Source organism: Crocodylus siamensis, chromosome 1, assembly GCF_052110815.1.
Source record: "Crocodylus siamensis isolate JL-2025a chromosome 1, ASM5211081v1, whole genome shotgun sequence".
NCBI lineage: Eukaryota > Metazoa > Chordata > Crocodylia > Crocodylidae > Crocodylus > Crocodylus siamensis.
In genome coordinates, this window is record NC_143395.1 from 399,892,379 (window position 1) to 399,917,923 (window position 25,545).

The 25,545-nt window shown below is 45.7% G+C and overlaps 1 protein-coding gene across 4 annotated transcripts in view; it reads right to left on the reverse strand.

The window, feature by feature from the left end:
- Nucleotides 1-25,271, reverse strand: part of AMOTL1 (angiomotin like 1) — a 165,460-nt gene extending 140,189 nt beyond the window's left edge. For all 4 annotated transcript variants that reach the window (XM_090030460.1, XM_090030455.1, XM_090030441.1 and 1 more), the window contains exons 1-3: nucleotides 25,197-25,271; nucleotides 9,391-9,525; nucleotides 5,728-5,778 (exon numbers count right to left, since the gene is read on the reverse strand). In XM_090030460.1, the coding sequence (XP_089886586.1) occupies nucleotides 5,728-5,778; nucleotides 9,391-9,475 (136 nt within the window). In that variant the 5' untranslated portion in view covers nucleotides 9,476-9,525; nucleotides 25,197-25,271. The remainder of the gene's footprint in view (nucleotides 1-5,727; nucleotides 5,779-9,390; nucleotides 9,526-25,196) is intronic.
- Nucleotides 25,272-25,545: the final 274 nt, after the last annotated feature.

Sequence of the window (25,545 nt, forward strand, 5' to 3'; positions counted from 1 at the left end):
AGCTGCTTGTAGAAGCATTCCAAGGATCCAATCCTGCCAGATGCTGAGAACTTCCCAACGCGGTTCATTACCCTTAGCGCCCATCTTGTTTGGTAAAGGCTGAAAGGAGGTGCTCCTTGTCATGCCTGTTGGCAACTTTCTTTTACTATTATGTGGCCTGTTGGCAACTACTAGGAATGAAAGAACTGGTCACGCAACGTAAACCTTTCACAAAGCTTGAAAAATCAAATGGCTAATCTTTCTTCCACTGCTATGTTTCATGTTGGAAGCCAAAGTAGCAAAATAACATAATAATTCTTATGATATTTCAAGCAGGATCAGGAGCTAACAGGGGGTCACAAATTTGTGGCAGGGTGAGTGAGTGGCCAGACAGCGCCGCACCTAGACTCCTGGCAGCCACAGACAAACTTTTAGTATAGGGCCCCGCTTTGCCAGAGATAATGATTTTTTTGTTGCAAAAAAACAACAACAAAAAAATCATTCATCTTTGGGCCCCCTTTCTGTCTGGGACCCAGGTGACCCCTCAGTTTGCCTATGTCTGTGTCCAGCTCTGGGGCCCTATTGAGGGCAGCCTTTGGCAGCAGAGAGAGCAGCAGTGGGTGTGCTGACAATGCTACACACAGTGCTGCCGCCTGCCCTGCCACTGATCCAGCCCACAAGGACCTCCTTGGTCCAGAACTGGCCCAGAGTGAGTTTGACACCCTTGAACTAGATGAACATAGGAAAGACCAGAAATCTCATTAAAGCACACCCCACTACACTTGGAATAGTCACTCACTTCCTGGCCATAAGGACCTGTGTTTTTCTCTCATATACACATACCTACACCACCCTCCCCCCGCCTTGTTGCTAAAAATGCATTTCTTCTTCTAAGCACTGATATTGTTTTGTTCTTTCCTTTCTGTATGGCTATCCCAAATTCTTTGTTGGACCTGACTATCTTAGCTTGGAACACGATGATTTGCTTTATGTTTGGAGGACACAGGAGCTATGTAAAGTGCTACCAAATCTATTTTTAATAATCATTGCTATCCTGAAGTCCAGATTGTGGGATGTCTAATCCACCCACACAGGGAAAAGCAGTCTCCAGAGAGCTGCTACTTCCCTTTCCACACAAGTGGGCAGAAAATGGGCAGGTGTGAAGCAGGGTTTGTGTGGGAGCCCCCACAATGTTCCAGCCAGCTCAACTGTACCAGCACACAAGAGGAAGGGAATTGTATAGGGCTTATTTCCTCTTTAGAGCAGAAATGGAGCAAGGAAAGATTATCCTATGGCACAAGCTAGCTGCTAATCTACTTCCAGAGCAGCATGGTAATGCCACAGCCCTCCCTCAGGGTTCCTACAAAGCTATGGGTGAGCCTAGTTTTGTAGACTGAAGAGCCCTTGATAGTCATCCAAACTCTTTGCCCCATAGAGCTTCCCAAAGAGCCTGTCAGTTGCATGGAAGAATCCTTATCAATGAAAATAACTGCTACTGTCCACCACCACCCTTAACCAGCTAGCAATAATATAGCTTGTGTTTAGTCACTGCGTTAAGAAACCCAGATTCCCAGTATTAGATTTACAGTACAGGCATGCACATGCTAAAATTAATGTTCTTTACTTCTATTTATGGACAACCTTGTTTTACCCTCCAGTGCTGGTGTTATTCCAAGCTGTAAGTTCAGTTTTCATATGAGAAATCCAGTATTTCAGAAAAAGGAGATTGGGTTTGCAGTAATATTCAAATCTCATGCTTCAATTAAGGGTAAGCTAGACATTTCCCCGCCTCCCCTTGCCATGTTATACACATGGTCAGGTGAACTGGGTGAAATAGGTAAAAAAACTGTCCCAAGCTGTTCATTTCTGGATGTGGAAGACAAGTATTATGTTCTAGTTTAGGAAAATACATGCTTTATGGATACAGTCAGAACAAGCCCTTGCCTCTCTTGTCTATGGGACAAGATGCTCCACCTTATGGTCAGATATAATCATTTTTAAAAGATCACTAGCCTCCCACTTCTCTTAATCAGAGAAGAGTCTTCCTTTGGTTTTCAGCTAAGCAGAACTTTGGAAAGCACAGCAAACAAATATGGTTCTTGTGTGATACTTAAGGATTAACCCTGATCACCTTCTTTTATGTGATTCTTTCATCATTCAGGCTTTATGGCTAGGGACAGACATTACACAAACTGGTTTAAACCTGTAACAGAACAGATATTCAGTGCACATAAACCAGTCTGAAAACAGCTGAAACCGGTTTGAGGTAAAGCTGGTTGAATATAGTATCAGACTTAACTGATTTGGGTCAACCCGGTTTATGCAATGATCCCTCCCTGGTTTAAGTTAAACCAGACTTCCCCAGCACCCTGGCATGCTTTCTAGGCGGGGCTCTCTGCTCCACAGCAGGGCTGGCCCCTCCCCTCTGCTCCCTGGCTGGAGCTCTGGCAGAGACTACAGGTATCTACCTGGCTTTCCCCTGTTCCCCCCACTTTCCCTCCCCTCACCTCTCCCCTCTGCCTTACACAGAAACCTCCCAGCATTAGCCAGCAGGCCACATGCTGGCTACAGTACATGCTGTAAGAGAAAGGCAGAACCAACAGGTAGCTGGTATGTCCCTCTCTTTTCTTAATGGGCTGATGAACACTGAGTTAGGGGTGATAAACACCATGTTATCAGCTTCCTGCTGGGGTGATCATGAGGAGGGGAGCCCTTCCCTAATCAGAGCATCCTGGCCACACACCCCTCAGCTCAGCACTGAGGAAGGGGGGGGCGCTGCTCTAGCATGCCCAAGCTTCTAGCCTGAGCCACTGCAGGCATGTGCCTAAATTTTTTTGGTCCAGAGGGGATGTCTGTGTGGTTACAAACTCATTCAGCGTAAGCACGTTAGACTAACCTACAAAAATTGAATGAATTCAGGCTCAGGCTTTTTTAATGTCTATTCCTAGCCTATGAGAGAAATTCCTAGCCTATGAGAGATTTGCTCTCTATTGCCTAGAACTGCCCCAGAAGCTTTAGTGCCAAATGCTGATGAAAATTATGGGGCTTGCACCTAAAACAACCATTCCTGTTTAGGATAGCTTTGGTTTGAAGGTCAGAGGGAAAACCATTGTTTTAGGAGCACAGGTGCCACAGGTTAAATGGAAAAAGAAAGTGTTCTTTCCTGAGGTGCCCCAGGCTGAGCTGCAGCTCGTGTCTCACTATCTTCTCCCACGGTGACAGCTGTAAGGGGATGGGGGTGTGCCACTTACCGTGGGACCCCGATCCCCGGATGTCCCCTGGAGAGGAGGGGTACGCGTTGGACCGTCCCGCTTCGCCGCTCTCGCCTGCCACGACTTGATGGAAATATGGGGTTCACCCTTGCCGGGAAGCTGGCGGTCCACGTGGGGTACAGTACCTCCAAGGTCCAGGGGTCCTGAGGGCTCCTCCTCCCCTACACCCTCGCCCGGTCCTCCGGGTGGGGAGCCTCCGTTGGGGCTCCCTTGTCTTCGTCTTAGCTCCGCAGTGGGGGGGGGGTACCTCACACCGCTGGGCCCTCCCCAGGAGTCCTATCAGCACCTAGTCTCCCTGGTGCTGATCGCTCCACTCGTCCTGAGGCGTCTCTAACTCAGGGGCTCACTCTCTCGACCCGGGGGAACTACAACTCTGCCCCCCGGCCTGCGGGTCTTCCCCGCGGCCAAGCGGCCCGCAGCCGCCGGAGGAGGGTCCTTCCGACCCAGCCTCCCTTCCCGGCTTCCTCCGGTGCAATGGCCACCGGTCCCTTTTGTACCTCCGTCCGTTCAGGGCCTGCTGCGCCCCCTGGCTCCGCCGCCTCCGGCCTGGCCGGCTGGTGCTGCGCCGCTCCTGGCTTCGCGGCGGTCGGCCTCCCTGCCGCCGGTCCTTGCCGCCCGGCTGCCGGCTTTACCGCACCCGGCCCAGCCGCCTCTGGACCTCCGGCTCCCGGCTTCGCCGCTGCCGGCTCCCGCCGCGTGGCACGCGGCGCGGCTGTACCTGCCTCCGCCGCTCCCGGCTCCGCCGCTCCCGGCTCCGCAGCTCCCGGCCTTGCCGCTCCCGGCTCCGCAGCTCCCGGGGCAGGCTCCCGCCGGAGTCTCCGTCCTCCCCTGCTCAGGGTAGGCGGTTCCTTTTTATCTCCCCGCGCCGGTCCCGCGTCGGCGCGGTTCCAGTTCCGGGAAACCTTAAGTTCCCCACCCGGCTTCCGGGCCCGGACCCGGAAGCGGGGCGGAACTCCGGGATTCCCCGCTCGGGCCGGGCCCCTCAGGGTCCCGGCCCCCTCACAACAGCCTACAACCTGCAAAGCATCTCCTCCTTAGGGGCAATGAAGCAAGATTCTCAGTGTGCCCATGGACGCCAGCCGGGGCTATCCAAGTTGAGTGCCACTCAATCAGCATTTCTGAGAACAAGCCCTTGCCCCTCAGATACACAACATTTGAGCCAGTTCTATCTTCCTACCTGCACATGGTACTTCACTGCAGACAATGCCTCTGGCCTTTCCTACTCTTGAGCCATCCCTGAAATCTGCTTCTCTTTCATCTCCCTCTCTCGGCAGCATGACCTCCCCACCACCACTGTGCCTGCATGCCCTTTCCCTGTTCCTCAGGGGGCCAGATAACCAGTATCTTCAGCTGGTTCCACTGAGGCTGATGACATGGGCCTCCTGGACTGAGCATATAGCACGCCATGCTCTCACTCCCATCTCAGCAGACCACATCCAACAATGGCTGAGAAGCAGATTGCTTTGCACTAGGTCCTACAGAACTCTGGACTAAGAAAGCCTCCATAGCTTTATGACCTAAGGGTCCTGTAATAAACCACTTAGAGATTGCAGATGTTTGTCTTCTAGCTTGGAGGTGCTGGAGAACCCATGGGGGAAAAGATTATGGTCTGTGTCTCAGTCCAGCTGAGTGGAGCTGTCTGCAGCAGTCTATTTGCTGCTCCCTGATGAAGATTTATGGTACATGCAGTACATCCAGCCTCCCAGAGACCCTCTGTGGCTTTCCAAGGGAGTCGCTTTAACTTGGCTACACACTCTCTGAAATTAGTGGTAGGATGAAAAGCTAGATAGCACTCCCTGAAGTCTGAAGGGGGGGGGTAACTACAAGATAGAACAAGTTTACTCAGACTGCAAGCTCCCAGCTGCCAGCCACCTTCTCTTAGGGCCCACTTGAAGTTGTGAACAAGGTCTTGAACTCTGACTGTGCTTTTAGTCTGTTTCTCTTGAACCTCTGAGCTTGTCAAACTCATAGTAACGCAGGAAGTGAACTGCTGAGTTCCACCTATGAGCTGGACTCTTCACTCATGCTTCACATACATTCAGTCCCGACTCCTAGCCCTCTGCTTGAACTGCTAGCAAAAGAGGACACAAGTTTTGGGAAATTCTTGTAGGACTTCCCACCTTCAGATCACAATAGTTCCAGTGGCAGGCATGGGTTAAATTTAAAGCTATATTCAGGAAAGCTGTCACACCTGCAACAGGGAGATGCAAGCTCTTGTTCCAAAGAAAAATTCCTAAGCAAATGTAACTCGGAAGATAACTAAATACAATCTCCTGGCATCCAGCTGAATCTCTCTCTCTGCTCTGCAAATTCAAAAACAAGCCAGGAAAAAGCAAGAAATTATGCATGTATGCAGCAGACCACACTCAGTAGCTGCTCCTTTTTTTTTTTTTATATCTAAGTAATCGCTTTGTAATTACCTGACAAGATGTAGAGAAGAAAAAGAAATAGGAAAATATGCTCAACATGGACTTACCCAACTGATCCAGACTGAACAGAATTGGAGTACCTTCGGAAACCTCATTGCCTGGAGGGAGAAGAATAAATGCTTGGAAAAATCAACTGGATTCATAGGTGCATATAGTTTGAGTATTAAACCTACTTTCAGTACCACTGCAGAAAGGAGCTTGTCCCCCGTTCCTCCCAGGCATGCTTTATTTTAGCATGTCTATCTGGAAAATTAGCAATTGGCAGAGAAACTTTTGGTCAATTCAGCAATGAAACCAGTGCATTTTCTTGCTGCAGAGAAAAACCTCATCATCCTTCCAGCCCCCAGAAACTTTCCACTGGCACAGTCCCAGAGGGCTGCACTGCACCATCCTCATTCTTCATGGGATTCCCAGTCTGCACACACACAACTCTGACCTCTTTTTCTGCTGTGGTCCCCGGACTTTTCAGAAAAACTGTGTCTCCCATCTCCTCTTTTGCTTGTTCTGCACCCAAACTTCGGCCAAAAGCATTGTTAGCCGGAACAGAGATGAGCACACTGAGCCTGCACCCACCTGACAGCGCAAATACCTCCCTGTGCTAAGAGGAGCCCCTCATTGCCACCCAGTCTGCCTCCCCACTGGTCGCTAGGCAACTGCAGCAGGCATGCTCTGCAAATGCATTCAGCATCAGCTCTCCCACTCTTAGGAGGGTATTTTGGGGTTTCTGTTTTGCTTTGTATTATTCAAAAGCTAGGGAATGGCCAGATCCTCCCACAAGAGATTAAATAACCCAAAAAGACTCCTGGGCCTTCACTTGACTGCATCTGACCTGCCTGATACTGAAACCTTATCTGTCAAACAGGCAGAATGTAGCCAGGGCTGATTTCAGCCACTGGCCAGAAGGGAAAATGTTACTGCCTGGCTCTCCCCCTCCTGAAGAGCAGACAGAGCAAGACTTTCAGCTGCCTGACACTGGTGCTCCTTTAACTTGGTGAATATTACGGGTGATACAATCAGTGTTGCTCCTCCACTAGTCTCTAGGCAAGCCTTGAAATCCATGCACCTTCTGCTTTCATGGGATTGTGTCACCTCATGCCCATGAATGAAACAATCTTCACAACTTCCACTGGGAGGCAGGAGATGTTAGGAAGCCCATTTTACAACTGGGGAGATTGAGGCACAGAAAAGTGTAGAGACTTGCCCAGAGGCATGTGGCAAGTTGAAGGCAGAGGTGGGAAATTAATGCAAATCTCTTGTATCCCAAGGCAACACCTTACCCACAATCCCCTCATCCCTATCCTGACCCCAGCTGAAATCAGGACTCTGCTCTGATGCCTGCAGAAACTCCACCGGGTTCAAGGTGTAGGCACTAGTCACAGGGGGTAGAGGAGCTGTTGAGTCACTGTTAGTTGTAAAACTTGTGCACATTTTTTATTTTATAAAAAATAAATCAATCATGAACTTTTCAACATCTTCAAGACTCCACAAATGCAGCAGCATTTCTGGGGATACAAAGTTTGTGATTTTTCCCTATCAGATGTAATGTAGTTACCTACCTGCAGAGCAAAAATATGGAGACACATGCACCCATGTGCATACAAACATATACATGTGTCTAACCATTCTGCACATTTGATTGCCCCCCATCTTCCCTGGCTTTCCAGGTTACTTTGCTTCTTAAATTGCAAACTCTGGAGGAACAGGACCCTGTCATCTGTACAGACCCACGTATACCAAGGGCATAATCCCAACAGGGGGTCTGGGCACTACCAAAATATAAATATGAAACAATAACACAGACCTACGCATGTGGTCAGTGTTCAGATAAATTTAGGTTAATGCGGTGAAAAAGAAAGCTATGGTGGTGTCAGGGCAAGGTCATTTGGCCTAGAGAGTTGTATGCAGATGAGCATAACGTTAGCCACATCGCTGTATTGTGTGTGGTTGGCTGAGGTGTGGCAGGACAGCTTTTTATTCTGGGGAGCAGTGATGCACAGGACAGCACTTGTTGCTGCCCCAGTTGGCCTTCCCTCCCAGTTACACTATTGGGTGCTGAGCACAGATGTCGGCATGCTGTAACTGTGCTGACCATATTAGCTGCTAAGCTGAGAAGGCCCTTTCACCTTCATGCGAGACAGACCACATACAATTTTTTCCTTCTAGATTTTCAAGATGGATGGGAAGCAGATGCTCCAGGAACAGTTTAGTCGTATCTTAGCTTATCTAGTCACGTGCTACTCCCCTTCAGACAAACAAGCAAATGATTTGGGCTGTACATTTGGCTTCTTTCCCCCTAAACTCCTGAACTGCATGAGGAAAATCCATGACATTTTTGTGCAAATATGTTAGATCCACAATCTAGCTCATTCAGGTGGAGCATGAGCAGAGGACCCCATACTGCCCTTGAACAGCCCATCCCAACTATGAAACAATGAGTTTAGGATTAGGGTGGAAAAAATTTAGGTGAAGCACAGCCTAATCTTGATAAGCAGGGGAAAATTAGCCTTAGCTTCAGCATAACAACATAGTAATGCCTCACATCTAGATGCTACTGAATAGTTTAAGAGTAACTTTCCTGCTAGAATGGCACTTGGGTGATTCTTATCAGGACGGACTGAACAAACAGCCAGTTGGGTCAGGTACACAAAACTAGGCAGCTTGAACTACAGGGCCAACTCCAACAACTTAAAATAATTTGTGGGACAAGAGTCTGTACCATGTCCTGGCCTGTTCCCTTTCCCTGTAATAGGTGCCAAGGCTAGCCAGCGCTAGCAATACAGAGAAATCAGTGGAGCTGGGTGGAATATTTTTACCAAAGCAAAACATTTCAGAAACTGCCATCTGGAAGGTAATTTAATCTAGAGTGTGGAGTGTGTTGTGTCATGGCCTGGGATGTGGGAATTGGAGGTTCAGGTTGCTGCTTTACATGATTTGGAGTGACCTAGAATGGAGCAATGTGGAAAAAAAGCACACTTCTAAACCCTTGGTGCTGCCATGACCCAGAAGGGTTGTACCCTGGGGTCCAGGAATAACCTCCTTTCCTATTTCCCACTACAACACCTTGGAGAGCTTTTATGAGACTAAGCAGCAGCTCTGGGGTAGCAGCACAACTAAGAACTCGGGTGTGGGGAGCTCCAGTAGAGGGGGGCTCCCACAGCCTTAGTTTGGGTGGACTGATCACACCCTGGGAAAGTTGAGGGGCTCTGGATAGAATAAATAGAGAGGACTGCCTCCTCTGCCCTTCACTCCCCTTCCAGGAGTTACTTTGTCCAAAGTCCTCACCCAAGCATGTCACTGAATAAAGATGTGTCCACTTGGCCACTTCCAGCCCTCTAGTGACCCACTGCTTCTTGCAAAGCTCTTTTTTTAGGAGAGGATCATGGTGATCAAATCCAACAGGCAGAGCCCCAGAGGAATGAAGCCCTGAAAGGATGATCATTTGTAATTAGTCCCCCTAAGTAATGAAGACAAGCCTAAAAAAGGATCTAACATACGAGCTCTGTCTGTCAGCAAAGAGCCAGCCACTAAGGTGGTTCACTCTGTATTCCCCCATCCTTACATTGAGGGGCACCTCACTCCAAAAATTGCCCTGATGAAGCTAGTGAGATTACTCAGAGGATAAGGAGCTCCTGTCTGTGAGTGAGTGTGGCAGAAGCTGGGGTTGCCCTGAGTGTTCACTCTGTTGACTGAAAGCCGCACGGTTACTGTACCTCCTTTTACACTGGCAAAGGGAAGAGTCCCATCATGAGCCAGCCAGTTGATTCCATCCAGTTTCCAGTTTTCATTAAGGTCCATATTTCACACACAGCATCCAAGAGCTACCAGCAAGCTTCCCGCAGTTTTTTCTGAGGAATAACAAAAACAGATTTGGAAATGTAATTGCCAAGCTTCAAAATCTGCGTGCAGATATCCACTGAAGGAGAGTGTCAAGCTGTGTTCAGTCTGTATGGGGTTGTTTGGGGGGGAGAAAGTAGGAGAGGACAGGGTTTTGAGAGAAAGCTTAGCTGCTGGTTTTAACCTTAAAGATTATCAAGATGGCAGGAATTTGGTGGGTGCTTGAACAAGTGGGCTTTCATATCAATGAGAAGGAAGGAAGCTGCTGGAAGGATTATTGGATGGGCTTTTTGAGCTGATGTTGCAGACAATTATTTTTGGGCAGTGAATCAAATTCTAAACATTTTAGTATAATTCCTTTTTTTAAGTATTGACCATGTGCGTAGAGAATTTGAGTAGCAAAACTCCAAAATAAAATAATCACAGTAACACAGTAGTTAAATATAGACAGTCAAAAAGCCTGAGGCCAAATCAATTCAATCTTCATAGGTTGGTCTAAGCTGCATAGGTTGAACTGATAAGCAAGTAACCAAACATTAACTTTGGATTCCAGAAATGAAGCCACATGCCTACAGTGGCTCAGGCCAAAAGACAGGGGGGAGGAGGCACTAGAGCATGCCTTCCTGCTCAGCTGGAGCAGACAGCTTGGGCCACGGCTAGCCTGCCCACCCTGGAAGCGGGGAGGAGGGGGAGGTGCAAAGCATCCTGGGAACCTGGGGGACTAAGTTAACTTGAATCATATGACTCTTTGGCTTCTATTGCAACTAGTCAATATAAAAGTTTGTGGAATTTGCTGCTGATTTCAAACTAATGGTTGTGACCTTTGTCTCAGGCAGTGAAATCCTATGCTATTCTATCCATAGGTCCTGAATTCACTGTTTCCAGACCAGGACCAGAAACCACATTCCTTTAATACAGAGATGTACTGATACTATTTAGGGGTCCCTAGATATGGCACAATGATGTGCTTTTGAGCTAAAGTTAATAACCCAAGTGATTTACTATCTGCTCTGGTATTATGCTGTTATTTTAATGGCTCTGAGTTTGAAATATTTATTGTCCATTGACCTATATTGATTACCCATAAACTTACTTTATGTAAGATAATTAATAGCACATGGAGGCACAGACTTATATTTTCCTTATTACACCAGGATAGAAAGGAGTCAACATGTTATTTCTAGTTTTTCCTTACAGCTAGTTGCTATGATATCCAGATATAGCTAGAAGCACTGAGATATTATAGAGCTAGAATAAAGAAAAAGTCTCTCAGAAAATTACAAAGTCAGTGAGGCAGAGAGGAGCTGCAGATACAAAGGAATTTTGTTTTAAACAGCAGGACTCATAGAGAAAAGCAGTCTTTTGTTTTAGGAAGATTGCAGACTGAGCGGAGAGAGAAGCCCCTGCCAGATGAGTGGAGAAGGAAGGGAGCAGAGACAACAGATTGAGAGAGGAAGAGTGCATGCATGTGTGCAGAGAAAGTGCAAGTCTTTGACTGAGGCAGGTCCTGACAAAAAGTCTTTGAACTAGATCCTGTGCTGATGCAGTCCTTTGGAGTTGTACTAGTTTTAAAGCTGTTATTTTGATACAGCCCTAGGGGAAAGGAAAATTATGGACCACAGTTACCACATAACATTACCATAACATTACCATAGCATAACAATACCTAGTCAGTACTTAGATGTCAGGACAACACCACTGGATCCTAAGTATTAGATACTGCAGGCATCTACATGTGCATTCTACTGCAAAGTTGACTAATTAGCTCTCCAGTAAAGTGTCACCATCTACATGCACAGTGCTATTGGGCTGCAGTAAATTAATTAACTCCACTGCAGTATAGTACTGCCCAAAACAAGTACTATCCTATGGCAGAGTTATTTAATGTGCCACAATGTACGTGTAGATGGTAACGGGCTGGCTGGGGGAAATGAGGGTGCTACAGTGCAGGGGCTGTCTGCTGGCTACCCCCGCATTAGAGCACTCTCATGCCCTAGCCAGCCCCTCCGCAGCATGTTGAGAAGGGGTGGAGCAGCCTTGGGTTGTCAGGCTGACTTCCTGGGCTCCCTGCCAGCTGAGGTTGCTCTGACCCAGCTCAACGTGTTGCAGTCCTGGGTGCATGTGTAAACACTGCACCCAGGAGCAAAACACTCTAGCACAAACTGCATTGGAGTTTATTCAGGTGCATAACTAGCACATGTAGATGCACCCACTAAGTATTCCGGTATCTCTGCAACAAAGCAGAGAGTAAATATAGAATCCTGTTGAATAGAGCTGAGCAATACTTTTTTTGGTGAAAAGTATATTCAATGACAAATGCAGTTCAGGGTCCACCAAAACTATACACAAATTTGGGTTGAATTTACTAAATAGTTTTGACTGAACAGAGGAAAAATTCTCAGAAATGCTTAAATGATTTATGCTGAGTATTTCAACATGATAACTTTCAACTTTGTTTCAAAATGACGTTTTTGTTTTGAAAGTGACCCAGTATTTTTTTTAAGATTTTAAAAAGGAGTTTAACTAACCCCACAATTAAATTTTTCATTCAGTACCAGGAAAAAAATTCTCTTTACAGTTAACTAAAAGCAAAAATTGATTCCAAGTGTTTGGTTTGGACAGCAGACTGAAAAATCCATTATTTGCGCAGCTCTAGAAAATGCAAGCATATTACTGGCAGTTTGTTCATTCCCACTGATGAGAGAAGGGCTTGCCTACAAGTACAGTGAAAGCATCAAAGTAAGAAAATAAAAGGGGGATCAACACAATGTAAGAGATAAAATAGCTTTTCTACATCCACCATCTCTTCTGAAAAGACCAATGTCTTTAACTGACAAATTAGCTCTGGGCCTGCTGTTGGCCTCTACTCAGAATCATCTAGACATGATTCACAAACTCACATCAAGTAGAATATTAACTGAAACTGCAAACTCTCTGGCTCCACTGAAGCATGAACTCCATGCCATCATTAGAGGAAAAAAAAGAGTAAAAATGTATTAAGGCTAATCATATCAGGCATTGAGAAACTATTAATCGTGTCATAAATCACAAGTATCGCTTTAGCTTTTACTTATCTACCCCTGCATAGGAGGGAGCAGCTGAATTTTTATGACTTGAAGGAACAAGGGTGTTGAAGAGAGCTGTTGCGTTGAACCACAGCGACGTTTCTGGGAATGATTGTTTATTCTGGCTGCATCTAATTAATGGTATCAATACAGTATTTAGAAACCATAAATAATATGTGGCTTGTAAATACAACATAAGAACAAGCATTAAATAGATAACAGGCCATAACTATACAGGGCTAGCTCCTCAGTGACTGTAAAACAGCATAGTACTGTGCTAACCACAGAGTTGCACTAAACTACTCCAATTTAGGACCTGCCCCATATAGCTGTCTTCTGACTTTTGGCCATAACCTCATGTGTGCAGCAGTGTGGAGCTCCAGGGTGTACAATGCGTCTATGGTGGGGGAATGAAAGTGAAACAGACACCGTGGCAGTGCGGACCAAAAGTGCTTTGGTTGATATTAGAAAGGCATGTGGGCCTTAGGGAACAGGACTCTCTCATCTGCCTGAGCTGGTGGCATTGGGTACAACCTCCAGTCAGTAGCTCCAGCTTTTCAGTGAATGTATATCCCAGATCCTGGGTTCTTATGTGGCAGAGCTTGGATCATATCTCCAAGATCTGATACTAGATCAGAGGGAATCTGTACCTGATAGAGTGGATTCTTCTTTCACTTCCACTCAGGGAGCCCAGTAGAGTCACAGAGGTGTAAAAGAGGTGAAAAATCAAGGCCCATTGGCCTAAAGTTTGAACAAATGTTGTTAAAAAAACCTTGTCTGCCAATACAGTATTGCAGAGGTGTCTCTGTTTCCCTACTAATGAAAACTGCTGTACTTCCAAGGCAAGAATCCCCTTTCTCCCTAAGGGCCAGCCTGGAGAAAACTAGAAGCCTGTTCTCTCTTCTAGACCTTACAGAAGAAAATGTATTTCATGTGCTCTGAAACAGGACTGATTTATGAGAGCATGTTAGGGCAATTAAGAATTCTAAACTATTGGCTAAACATTAGATCTTTAATGCCTACCAGATACCCTAAGAAGTGTATTTTTGAAGCCTCTATTTTTCCAACTAAACCCTTGTTTGGTTGGTTAAGTAACATCTATATTCTCCTCCAGACAAAGGGCCTGGGAAATGTACTGAGAATCACTGAGCCAGTACTTCCCTTATATTTAAAGCAAGACATAAATTTAAGAATTAAAGCTGCCAGAATACAAACAGATACGCAGGCAGTGAGACCTTCTCAAACTTCCCCTTTCTGAGATTAATAAAGCATTCCTTTGGCCTAGAAACTTATTTAGCTGCAGTAGAAAACTACAAACAATGACAGACCATTACTAGATTGGGATTCATTCTAATGAGATATGCAGTTGTCATGGGCAGGTGATGTTGGACACCACATTTGGACAGAATACGCTCATGTGGGAGGAGTGAGAAAAATGACTTAAAACCCTATTTGTGGTCTTATTTTTTTAAGAAATAGGAGGAAACAGATTTCTGTTAGTGGAAAATTGTTAGCACTGGGCTACTGAAGAAAAAACAATTTGGCTTCTCTCTAACAACTTGGAGACTGTCCTGTACTTCCCAGGAGTATTTGCATTACTTGCACCAAGAACAAAGGCCAAAATCAAATACAGTCTGGCTATTTTACTGTATTATCCGCTGCTTCATTTTATCCATTTTTTGTATAATTATGCACTATATTCTGTTTTAATTTTGTGTAAATTAAGAATGAATACTCTTATTGTATGCTTTTATAAATGGTATTATATTATATATAATTGTATTTTTCATTTAATTGAGTTGTTTTAGCAAAAGTAGTATATAAACTGCTAGTCCTATTAGAAAATCTTTTCCCTCAGCTTTCACCAACCAGCCAGTGGAGACCTATTTTCCCACACCTCTGCCCTCAACCAGCTGGGGAGTCCCGAGTCCTCCAGAGGAACCCTACTTCACTGCCCAGTTATGGGAGCCTGCCAGTAGCCCCTTCTTTTTCAGGAAGAGTCCCTGGGCAACTGGAGAAGCATTAGGTATATGACACAACAGACACAATTCAAATGAAACTTGAGCGACTGAGATTGGATGCAATTTTCATTCAGGCTGTTTAAAACTAATATGTCATACAAACACATTAGTAGCTAGGAAAGATCAAGGGGTGTGGATTGTCAAAAACACCTAAGCCTAAGAGCACGCATTAAAAATTAATTTCCTTCTATAAATGCAGTCAGAGCAGGTCAGACAGATCCAGCCCCTGGTGTTTCCTCTGGCTCATGGGACTCCCCACAGTTTCAGCCATGCGTGGGCCATGGCTCTACACTCTAGTTAGGGTGCTCAAGAGTGGTACAAGGCCTGATTCCAGTGTATGGGCCCAGGTGGAGGAGGTGTGGGGCCCTGCAGGCCTGATCCTGGTGTTCAGGGCTGGATGGAAGTGGTGCCCAAACCCAGGGCCCCAATCCCAATGACAGGGCTGGGCAGAGTTGGTGCAGGGCCCCAAGGTCAATCCAGACAGAGACAGCACAATCCTAGTGCACATCCTAGCTGAGGCCACATGGGCACTATCTTAGCACACGGGATCCAGTCTGGCCCCTGGATGGGCTCCAAGCCACTGACCTGAAAAAGTTGAGCCCCACCGATTTACAGAGCAAATAAATTTACAGTACACCCCTAGAAGCTCAAATTAGCTCTCTAATGCAAACAAAACAAGACATGACAAATATCTGATGTTCAAACAGGTGGGAAAATACTGGAAAGACCCCAATAACTTGGGGGCCTTCTTCACACATCCAAACGAAGCAAAATAGGACACACATGCAATTCTTTTCCTTTTTGTAGCCCACCTCCTAAAACTTCCCAAACTGCAGATTAAAAACTGTTACATGTGAATTACTATTCCAGCATCATCTTTACAATCTCTAATCTGTAACAACTGGATGCCAGAGAACAAAAGACAGTTAAGCTTCTGGTTTGGAATTCTTCCATTTTACAACAGTCTGCTGCATGAATTCTTCAGAAAGTAAGCAGCTGCACTTGCATTTTTATAACCGTAAACTATGTAGAATTGATGTAACCAGAACAACAGGAAAATAAATGTTAAACGCAGTTCCCCTAGCCTACAAATTTGTACTTAAGATTTTCTAAGGGGCTGGGGGTAGAAGGAAGTATTATGTATTTTTGTGTCTTACAGGAGTTTTTCTTTCCCAGTGAGATCAGACAGCAACAGTACAACTGCTCTTATTATATCAGCAAAAGGTTTAAATCAGTGTTTCCTAAACTTTTGATACCTGGGGCACACGTTTTGTCTGGATTAAAATTCATGGTACACTTCACTCACCAGTCAGTGGGCCAGATCCAGTTCATAGGCCCAATCCTGTGTGCAGTGCTGGCCTAGCTGGGGCCTGATCCCTCCACACAGGACTGGCCTAGCTAGTCCAACTATGCAGGGCCCAATCCCTCTCCATGGGGCTAGCACAGCCAGAGCCCCATCCAGCCTATTTTCTGTGGAACACCTTCTGCCACTCTCACAGCACACTAATGCTCCAAGTAGGGTTGTAAATCCAATAATTTGTTTTACTATCTGCAAACCTTTTCAATGGAAGCCAAACTTTTTTACTGATGCATGTTGTTACTGATATATATGTTTTACATACAGTAAATGTAACTCTTCTGCCACACCTGGTCATGCTGCCCAGCCCATTAGAAAGGCTGAGTTCAAATTTAGGGGTTTCATATCAACTGTAGGAAAAAAGTAAAGGAGTTTGGTTGTCAGTAAAAATTTGCAGTAAAAAAAAAAGTTCTTGGGTTGGCAACCTTGCTTGCAATCATTTTAGACTGTGCAACTCCCCTGCCAGGAACCTCCTGCTCACTCCCTACATTCTGATGCTCTTAACTTCATCCCACATCATGCTGCCCCTCCAGCCCATCCCCCAGTCTTACTCCTGCCAGCCCAGTTCCCCCTGTCCCAGTATGAACCCCCAAAGAAGCCTACCTGTGACCCAGCAGTACTAAAGGCAGCCTGAGATGCAGCAGCAGCAGCACATGACTGAGAGAATGCACTTTGCAGGGTGCTGCTCTCCCTCTCAGAGACAAGGCTGCTGACTTAGGTCTCTTCTACACTTCTGTAAAAGTCTGACCAGCATAGCCACATATCACATTGATGCAGTTTCACTAGTTGAAGAACTACTAGCACTAGTAAAAGCCAGGAGTGGATCCAAGGGAGTACAAGTGATGTAGTTGCACCCATCCCCCCCGCAACACACTTTTATTCCCCATTCACTCAAATTAAAACTAATTGCCTTATAGTGGCAGAAGCATTTGTATTTAGGCAGCGGTGGGGAAGTCACTTGACTTCATGGATCATTATAAGCTACCTGATTCCTTTTAAACTCTTAATTCCATAGGTATTAAGAACGTTCTCTCCTTTTTTATTGTCTTGATGTTTTAATAATCAAGCTGTCCTTTCTAAAATTCTGTAGCTCCTATTTCAGAGCCCTGCACATTGTTTTAACTTTAGCTAAAAAAATTATTCAAGTGTGGAAATCTTAGCTCCAGTGAACATCAACTCAGGTGTGGAAATAATTTTCAGTGAAGCACTGGATACTCTGCCAGGGAGGTCAATGCTAACTTTTGTTTTAAGCTGAAAGAGAGGTAAATTTAATTCTGATTACAACAGGACAAAAAAAAAAAAACATCTTTTGATTATTTTTGCCTAGTGTGTTGTGGTTTTTTTATACATGGTACTGTATTTACTCATATAGAAGATGATCCTGAAAATATGATGACCCCCCAATAAGTAGATTCTATATATGAAAAATGTATAAATGTGATAATTTTCCAGGTATAAATTCTAATTATTAGAGGTTTGCCTTGAATTTGTCCCTCTCCTACTGTTACATAAAGGAAAATAAATCAAGGGAGGGGGGATCAGTTTGCTACCTTGCCCCCTGCCCCTCCAGCTCTTTCCCCTGCAACTACTTCTCCCCATCCTTACTGTCTGACCCTACATTTCCTTACATGGAAGTGAGGGGCAAATTTGAAAAAAGGGGATGCATCTACACGTGCAGTTAAACACTGGAGTTTTCTCCCAGGCACAGCGTTTACATGTGTGGCCAGGACTGTAGCACGTTGAGCCAGGGAGAAATAAACTGCCAGCATAGGGCTGCTCCACCCTGGCTCAGTGTGCTGTAGAGGGGCTGGCTGAGGCATGAGGGTGCTACAGTCTGGGGCTAGCCAACAGGTAGCCCTCACACTCTAGCACCCCCATGCTCCAGCCAGCCCTGGTCACTGTCTAAACATGTATTTTGGTGCAGGTAATTATTCTGCTGTAGGATAGTACTTGTCCCAGATAGTACTATCCTACTGTGGAGTTAATTAATTTACTGTGCCCTAATACAGTTGCATGTGTAAATGGTGACACTTTAGTGTGAAGCTAATTAGTCAGTGCCACAGTAAAGTGTCTCATGTAGATGCATCCACTGATTTTAAAATAAGCATGCCTGTAGTAATTTGGATATAGGCAAATTACTAAAAAGTTCTCATAGACTTAGTTCATTCAGAATTGATGCATTTTACCTTTTTTGAAACTGTTGCAGGTTTTAACAGGTACTCTATAAACATACTTTTAAGCAGCACTTTTGTACCTACTTATATATAGTATAAACTTTTTTTTTAAGTTTGTGTCTCAAACCAAATTAGCCAAATCAGCTCTGAATTCTATTGACTGAGAAGAGCTCAATTGTTTCAACTGTCAAGTACCCTACTTCCCAGACTCTTCAGCCTGGGGCTTCAGATACTCCCAAATCCAGGGCAAGAATCCTACATGCAAACCCCAAGCTCAGAGATCTTGAGGTTCAGATGCCCTCTTAGTCTCACTTGCTTCTAGTCCAAGGGCTTTAGGAGCAAGCTAGAGAGACAGTCCAAGGGAAATCCCCCATCACCATAAATTGTGTAGCCGAGATCCTCCCATTGGGAGGCTATAGTAGACTCTCACAGGGGTGCCCACCCACTGTACAATGGGAAGGTCTCCACCCTCAACTACATCAAGTTATTCAAGGCCAGGAAAAGGGAATCTCCCCTGCTAGGTATGTAAAACCACCTGGGCCAAAACCATCATCATGGTATTTCCCCACTTGGTATGCATGATATTAATCCGAAGCCAAAAGGCTCATGAATGATTTACCATATACTTCATTGGACTGGGCCCCAAGAGAATCAACAGCTTTTCAAGCCAAGCTAATTCCATAGCTCAGCATTGTTCAGTATGTGTGTGTGACCTCCAGATACCCCACAAAAAGGATTCATGTGCTAATTAGCACCTACTCATGACTGGAACCAGGTATTCTTGTCGTGAGTCCTGGGATACAGCAAAAGTTTTTACGCAGATAAGGCACAGGGCAACCTGGTCTGGCTTCACCTCATGGAGAGTTGGGCCACACAAATCATATGTGATAGGCTAAGAGAGAGAGTCTGGGTGAACTGTTTGGGGCCCAGTTCGGTGATGTTTGCCAGACATTTAAGCTGGTGAAGACAAATAAATAATGAGACATGGAAAAAAAAGGTGGTACTCATCTGTGGGAGTGAAAAGGAAGTAAAAATGTATTTCATGTAGTGGTTCACTATGACTTGAAAATGAGTCAATGCTGAGGCAGACTGCACACAGCGGGCATTTCTGGCACCATGGGAGGGTGAAAAGCTAGAGCAAATTTTGGCACCCTCCCATGGTGCCAAAATGCCCACAAGTCATAGTGAACCACTACACTGAATACATTTTTACTTCCCTTTCACTTCCACAGTTGAGTACCATCTTTCTTTTCTTATGACTTGACCCCAAACTGAGAGGAAGGAGGGCCTGGATTAAGATGGAGACCAAAGTGAAGCAGAGCTTGGGTCAGTGGTATGCGTGTCACCTCTCCATGGTAGGGCATATAGCACTCATGAAGGCAGTGTTGCTATCAGTGGTACACCACACTAGTCTTCCCTGACCCAAGTGTGTCACGCAGAATCCAGAGAGCCATGTGCATCTTTTTCTGGGGATCCAGAATGGAGAAGGTGGCAAGGAAGACCCTGTACAAGAAGAAACAGGTGGGGGCTAGAAGGATGCCAGACATCCACCTGTTCCTGTGGGCATGGTACATAAGCCAGATCTGCAAGCTGGTGACTGGGCCAGCAACCAAAACAGTCTGTCTTGTCAAGTATCGTACAGGTCACCTCCTGAGACGACGGGGGGCGGGGTATGCACCAGTCAGAGGGAGACTGTGCACCAAGGAACGCCCCTGGGTCTGCAGCGTGCTGAATGAGTTCCAGAGTGAGTTGGGGCTACAGAAGGAAAGCCCAGAGACCATGTCCAACCACAGGAAGATACAGAAGACAGTCAGAGACAGGCCAAGCGACCGTGGAGCTGCTCCCTGATGATGACTGCCAGACTGTCTGGGATCGGATCTTTCAGAAAGACCTAAGAAAAGACCACAGAGACTTGAACTGGCTTATAGCTCACGGCGTACTCCCAGTGAAAGCATGGAGGCACAGAGCAAGATGAGAGTCTAAACCCAGCTGCTCCAGGGCAAGCTGCCAAGGCAAGATTGAGACCATCGACCACCTCTTTTGGCTCTGCCCCTATGCCAAGAGATTTTGGAAAAAGTAAGCCAGCTCCTTGAGGAAGTGACAGGAGTCAGGCTGTTGACAAGGGAGGCAGCACTGTATGGACACCTGACTAAACATCGGGGGTCCCAGACAACTCACTTTGACCAGTCTGTGTCCTGCATCAGGAGCACCCTGTGGCAATGCAGGAGCCTCCTGATGTACAGACACAATGAGCTCAAGCAAATGGACTGTATTAAAATGTTTCTGAGTGAACTCCAGTCCTGCTATGAGAAATCAGTGGGAGAGGATGGAGAGGACGCAGCCCCCAGAAGCCCCCAGAAGCCCTGAGGCTGCTGCAGCAGCCGCTGAGTGGGGGCATTTCATAGATTTCATAGACATCAGGGCTGGAAGGGACCTTGGGAGATCATCGAGTCCAGCCCCCTGCCCAAAGGGCAGGAAGTCAGCTGGGGTCATAGGATCCCAGCAAGATAAGCATCCAATTTACTCTTGAAGGTGTTCAGTGTAGGTGCTTGAACCACCTCCGCTGGCAGACTGTTCCAGACCTTGGGGGCTCGGACAGTAAAGAAATTCTTCCTTATGTCCAGCCTGAAACGGTCTTACAGGAGTTTGTGACCGTTCGACATCGTCATCCCTTGGGGCGCTCTGGTGAACAAATGTTCCCCCAGATCCTGGTGGTCACCCCTGATAAACTTATAGGTGGCCATCAGATCACCCCTGAGCCTACACTTTTCCAGGCTAAAGAGTCCCATGTCTCTCAGCCTGTCATCGTAAGATCTGTTTTCCTGACCTCTGATCATGTGTGTGGCTCTCCTCTGGACTCTCTCAAGCTTCTCCACATCCTTTTTGAATTGTGGAGCCCAAAACTGGACGCAGTACTCCAGCTGCGGCCTCACTAAGGCCGAGTATAAGGGGAGAATGACATCCCGGGACTGCTCGAGAAGCATCTATGGATGCAAGCCAGCATTTTGGTCGCTTTACTAGCTGCAGCATCGCATTGCAGGCTCATGTTCATCTTGTGGTCAATGATGACCCCCAAGTCTCTTTCTTCTGTAGTGCTAACCAACATAGCACTGGCAAGCCTATAAGGATGCTGCAGGTTTTTCCTCCCAAGGTGGAGAACCTTGCATTTTTCGGTATTAAACACCATGAGGTTCTCGTCTGCCCATTTGCTGAGCTTGTCCAGGTCAGCCTGGATCACCCGCCTATCTTCTGGCGTGGATGCTTTGCCCCAAAGTTTGGTGTCATTGGCAAACTTGGCCAGTCCACTCCTGACTTCAATGTCCACATCGTTAATGAAGATGTTGAACAGTATGGGTCCCAGGACAGAGCCTTGAGGGACCCCACTGGTCACAGGGCACCACGATGAGTGACTGCCATCAATCACAACCCTCTGGGTCCGACCACGGAGCCAATTTCCCAGCCAGTGCATCGTGGTGGAGCCAAGGCCACAACTGGCCAGTTTTGCCAAGAGGTGATCATGGGATACCAGATCAAAAGCTTTTTTGAAGTCAAGATATATGACATCAATCTCATCTCCCTCTTCCAGGTGATAGGTCACCTGGTCGTAGAAGGAAATGAGATTGGTCAAACAAGACCTACCCGCAACAAACCCGTGCTGGCTATCCCTTAGGATGTTAGCCTGGGCCAGTCCCTCAAAGATGGCCTCCTTAATAAACTTTTCTAAGATCTTCCCCAGGATAGAAGTCAGGCTAATGGGCCTGTAGTTAGCTGGATCCACTCTCCTCCCTTTCTTGAAGATCGGCACCACATTGGCCTTCTTCCAGTCTTCGGGCACTACACCAGAGCACCAGGAGTTTTCAAAGACCCATGCCAGGGGCTGGGCTATGACGCTCGCCAGCTCCTTGAGTACCCTGGGGTGCAGGTTGTCAGGGCCAGCTGACTTGAAGGTATCCAGCTTCTCAAGATGTTCCTTCACGAGGTCAGCATTTATGGAGGGTAGGGGATCCCCCTCACCCAGATTTCCCTGTCCCATAGCAGGCATGGGCATTTGTTCTTCTTTTTTCAAAGAGCCAGGAGCTGGGGCTGGGGTGGCTGTGAGAGTGGGCAGGGGTTGGGGGGGCTTGTGGCAGAGCCCCCCACATGGTGTGGGACAGTGGGGGGCAGCAGAAATCATGGCCCCCCCCATCTGGCAGCAGCCGGTGAGTGGGGGCTTTTTTAAATTGCTGGGAGGTGGGGCTGGACAGGGCAGCTATTGATAGGGCTGGGACAACGGGCAGGGGATGGGGCCAATTTGGAAATTCAGCCAATTCGGCAGTGGCCAAATCTCAGAATCAGATCTGGCCAAATTGATTTGGGACAGCGATTCGAATCACCGAATTTAATCCCTGTCCCCCAAATCAGCCAAATCCAAATCCAAAGCAAATACTAGCCACTTCTCACAGGCCTACTGTTTAATGATAGATAATCTATATAATGAGGTTTCCTTGTATGCAAAAGTAAGATGAGGATTTTTTTCCCCATGCTTATTGGGAAAAAACCTCATTTTATATTTGAATAAATATAGTATATGATATAGGAAATACATACACATTCCAATGAAAGTGATATTTATTTTTGCTTTGATCTTAAACTGAATAATACAGCCCTGGGCCCCGAGCATGTTAGCAAAGCTTCTAATTCCTTTTTGCCTAGAGAAAACTCTGTTGTGCTATATAAAATGAGGCACCACACTATCTGTACCTCCCTTTTCAAAATCATAGATCTATCTATGGAAAAAGCTATTGTGCTTCGCTGAGCAGGAGTACATTTTCTCAGCACTTTTGTATTTATACATATGGATGCAGCTGTGCCTACACAAGGACAATTTGCTACTGACCTATTTCAGCAGTATTAAAGCAGATAAACTTTAAAAACCCTTAGATGTCCAATTTGAAAGTGTTAATGTGGTACAGCCACATCTTTCAGCGTGTCTGCAGGCTGCTGTCAGGCAGATAGAACAGCCCTTGGAACAGATTCAGCTACTGAAGCCTGCCTTAGAACAGTTACTCTTCTCCCTCAAGGGGAACACAAAAAATCAAGTTAATAGGTGTGATCCAGTCACAACTCCAGCCAAGGGGCTTTGGATCAGGCCTGGAAAGCAGCAATGCTCAATATACAGACCTTCATGAGCTTGAAAAGCATTGTGTGTTTGAGCAGAGTTTCCACAGCCATATAACAGAAATACTATTCTTCATGCCAGAATATACAAGGCAGCAAACTGATCTTGCAGTTATCAAACACTTCCATTTGGTTTCTTCATTTCATTTTCCTCAGAAGCCTTTTATTGCCTCATATATTCCTTCCCTGTGAAGTTCTCCTTTAATTAAACGAAAAAGGTGACTAATGAGCTGTTCATTAATGCTATCATTCAAAATGTTCTATGTAGCTGCTCTTAAGGAGTTCCTTAAAGAGCGATATTTGAGCCAACTGGCCCAGAATCTGATCACAATGTTAACTGAATGATCTCATGATAGTTATCTTGAACTGATATGTAATTAATGTGGCCTTATTACAGCTAGAGAAAGGAGAAGCCAAGAGCACTCGGAGAATTAGGCATCACAGTCCCCAGGAGGGGAATACTAGGACTGGAGACAGGCACAAGTTCACAGGAAGCCCGTGCATGTTGGGACAGGACGGAGGATTCTGTGTTGAAATATGCATTCCCCTCCCAGCCTCTTTCCAGAGAAAGCACACCCTGGGCGCACATGGCTCATGAAAGGAATAATCTGAGAAGAGCTGTTTTCTTAGAGTATAAGCAGCTCTCCATTTTAAGCATGAGAAGATTTTGTGGGAGGAACATACACAAGCTACAGTGCCAATTACCTTCCTGAGAACACCTGGTGTTTATTAACACACTTGCATAGATTCTGCCATCCTTACTTGAGCTAAGTAATGGCGTGCCCAAGCTAGATTTTCAGGATTTCTGGGTGCTCATGGGAGGCTGGCCCTTTTTGAGTATCTAGCCATGTCTCACAATGGGAGCTGAAAATCTGGTTCCATTTGCATCCAGGAGAACGATGTATAGTCAGGTAACATTAAGTCACCCTAACTGTTGGTACTGGAGGGAGGACCTGGCCTGTTGCCACACAGCTAGAGAACACATGTACAATCTAAGAAATAATAAATATGTGTTTTCATTTAATTTGAAATCACTTCTCCATTTTGCATGACTTGAAATGTACACAAAGCAATCTTCATCCAAATCCATCTCAGGCTGCCTATGTAAAACACCAGCAGTTCCTAGCAATCAGCTCTTATTTCAGACCCCAGATATTGCTACTCCTGCTCTTTACTTCAACTGAGTGACACTGAAACTTGAACAAAAGATCCCCTCACAGATAATCCCAAAGAACCGCACAGACAGTCCAGACTAGGCCACAGAAATGTAGCCACCTCAGAGGTGGAGAGAAGCAGCCTGTTGTTCAGCATGAAAATGAGGACCAGGAAGTGGAATGAACCACAATCTTACAAAAAGTCATGGAAAATAGCAGATGTCTCTCTGGAGCTGGTAGGACTGTCAGGTATTTTGTTCATCAGTTTGTTCTGAATTTTTTCAATTTGAAAGTTCCTTTACAATAAACTTTATGGAAGTGCAAACCTGGACACTTTTAATTCATCTGTTTGCATTTCCTTTCCATATCAGAGGCTGTACACTTTAAAATCAGACTCTAAAACCCTTATTTGGATATTAAGATCTTCAGAGCAAACCACATTTTCTTTTGTCTCTCATTTAGAAGCAAGCATGCTGCTCATTCTGAACAAATAATAAGCACCAGCTACTAGATCCTCACCCATTATCGTTAATTCAGCCAGTGGTATTCACAGTTTGATTAATGCCAATTCATTTTACACCCAGTCTTTGCTTATTATTAAAGAGATGATAATTTCTCAGTGGCACTTTTGTGAACTAAAAGCATACATCACCAGAAAGCACATGGCTCCTTTCTGTATTCTCAGTAGGAAATGTTCCACTTTGATTTGGACAAGACCTTTCAAAAAGCATAGAATACAAACGGTAAATCTTACCTTACACCAAGCATCTGTCGTGAAACTTCTTTGGCACTCACTGTCTTTACCCTGATACTGCAAGGTGGAAAGATTACTCTCTTGCTGAGGTATTTGTTCCTCATCCAGTGAGGGCTCTATGAAAACTATGCAAGCCATTGCCTGGACTTGCTTAGTTTTGTATAAGTTATGCACTGGAATTCAACTGTTCTCTTGCATTCAAAGAGCTTCAAATTACTACAAACTACCTATTGGTATTAAGAGTACTGGGAGTTTGGATTCATTTTCCTAAGTTATATACTTATCTTTAACTAATTAAGCCACTGGAAGTACAGAAGGGGAAAGAAAAGAACCATTTGTATACTGAAGG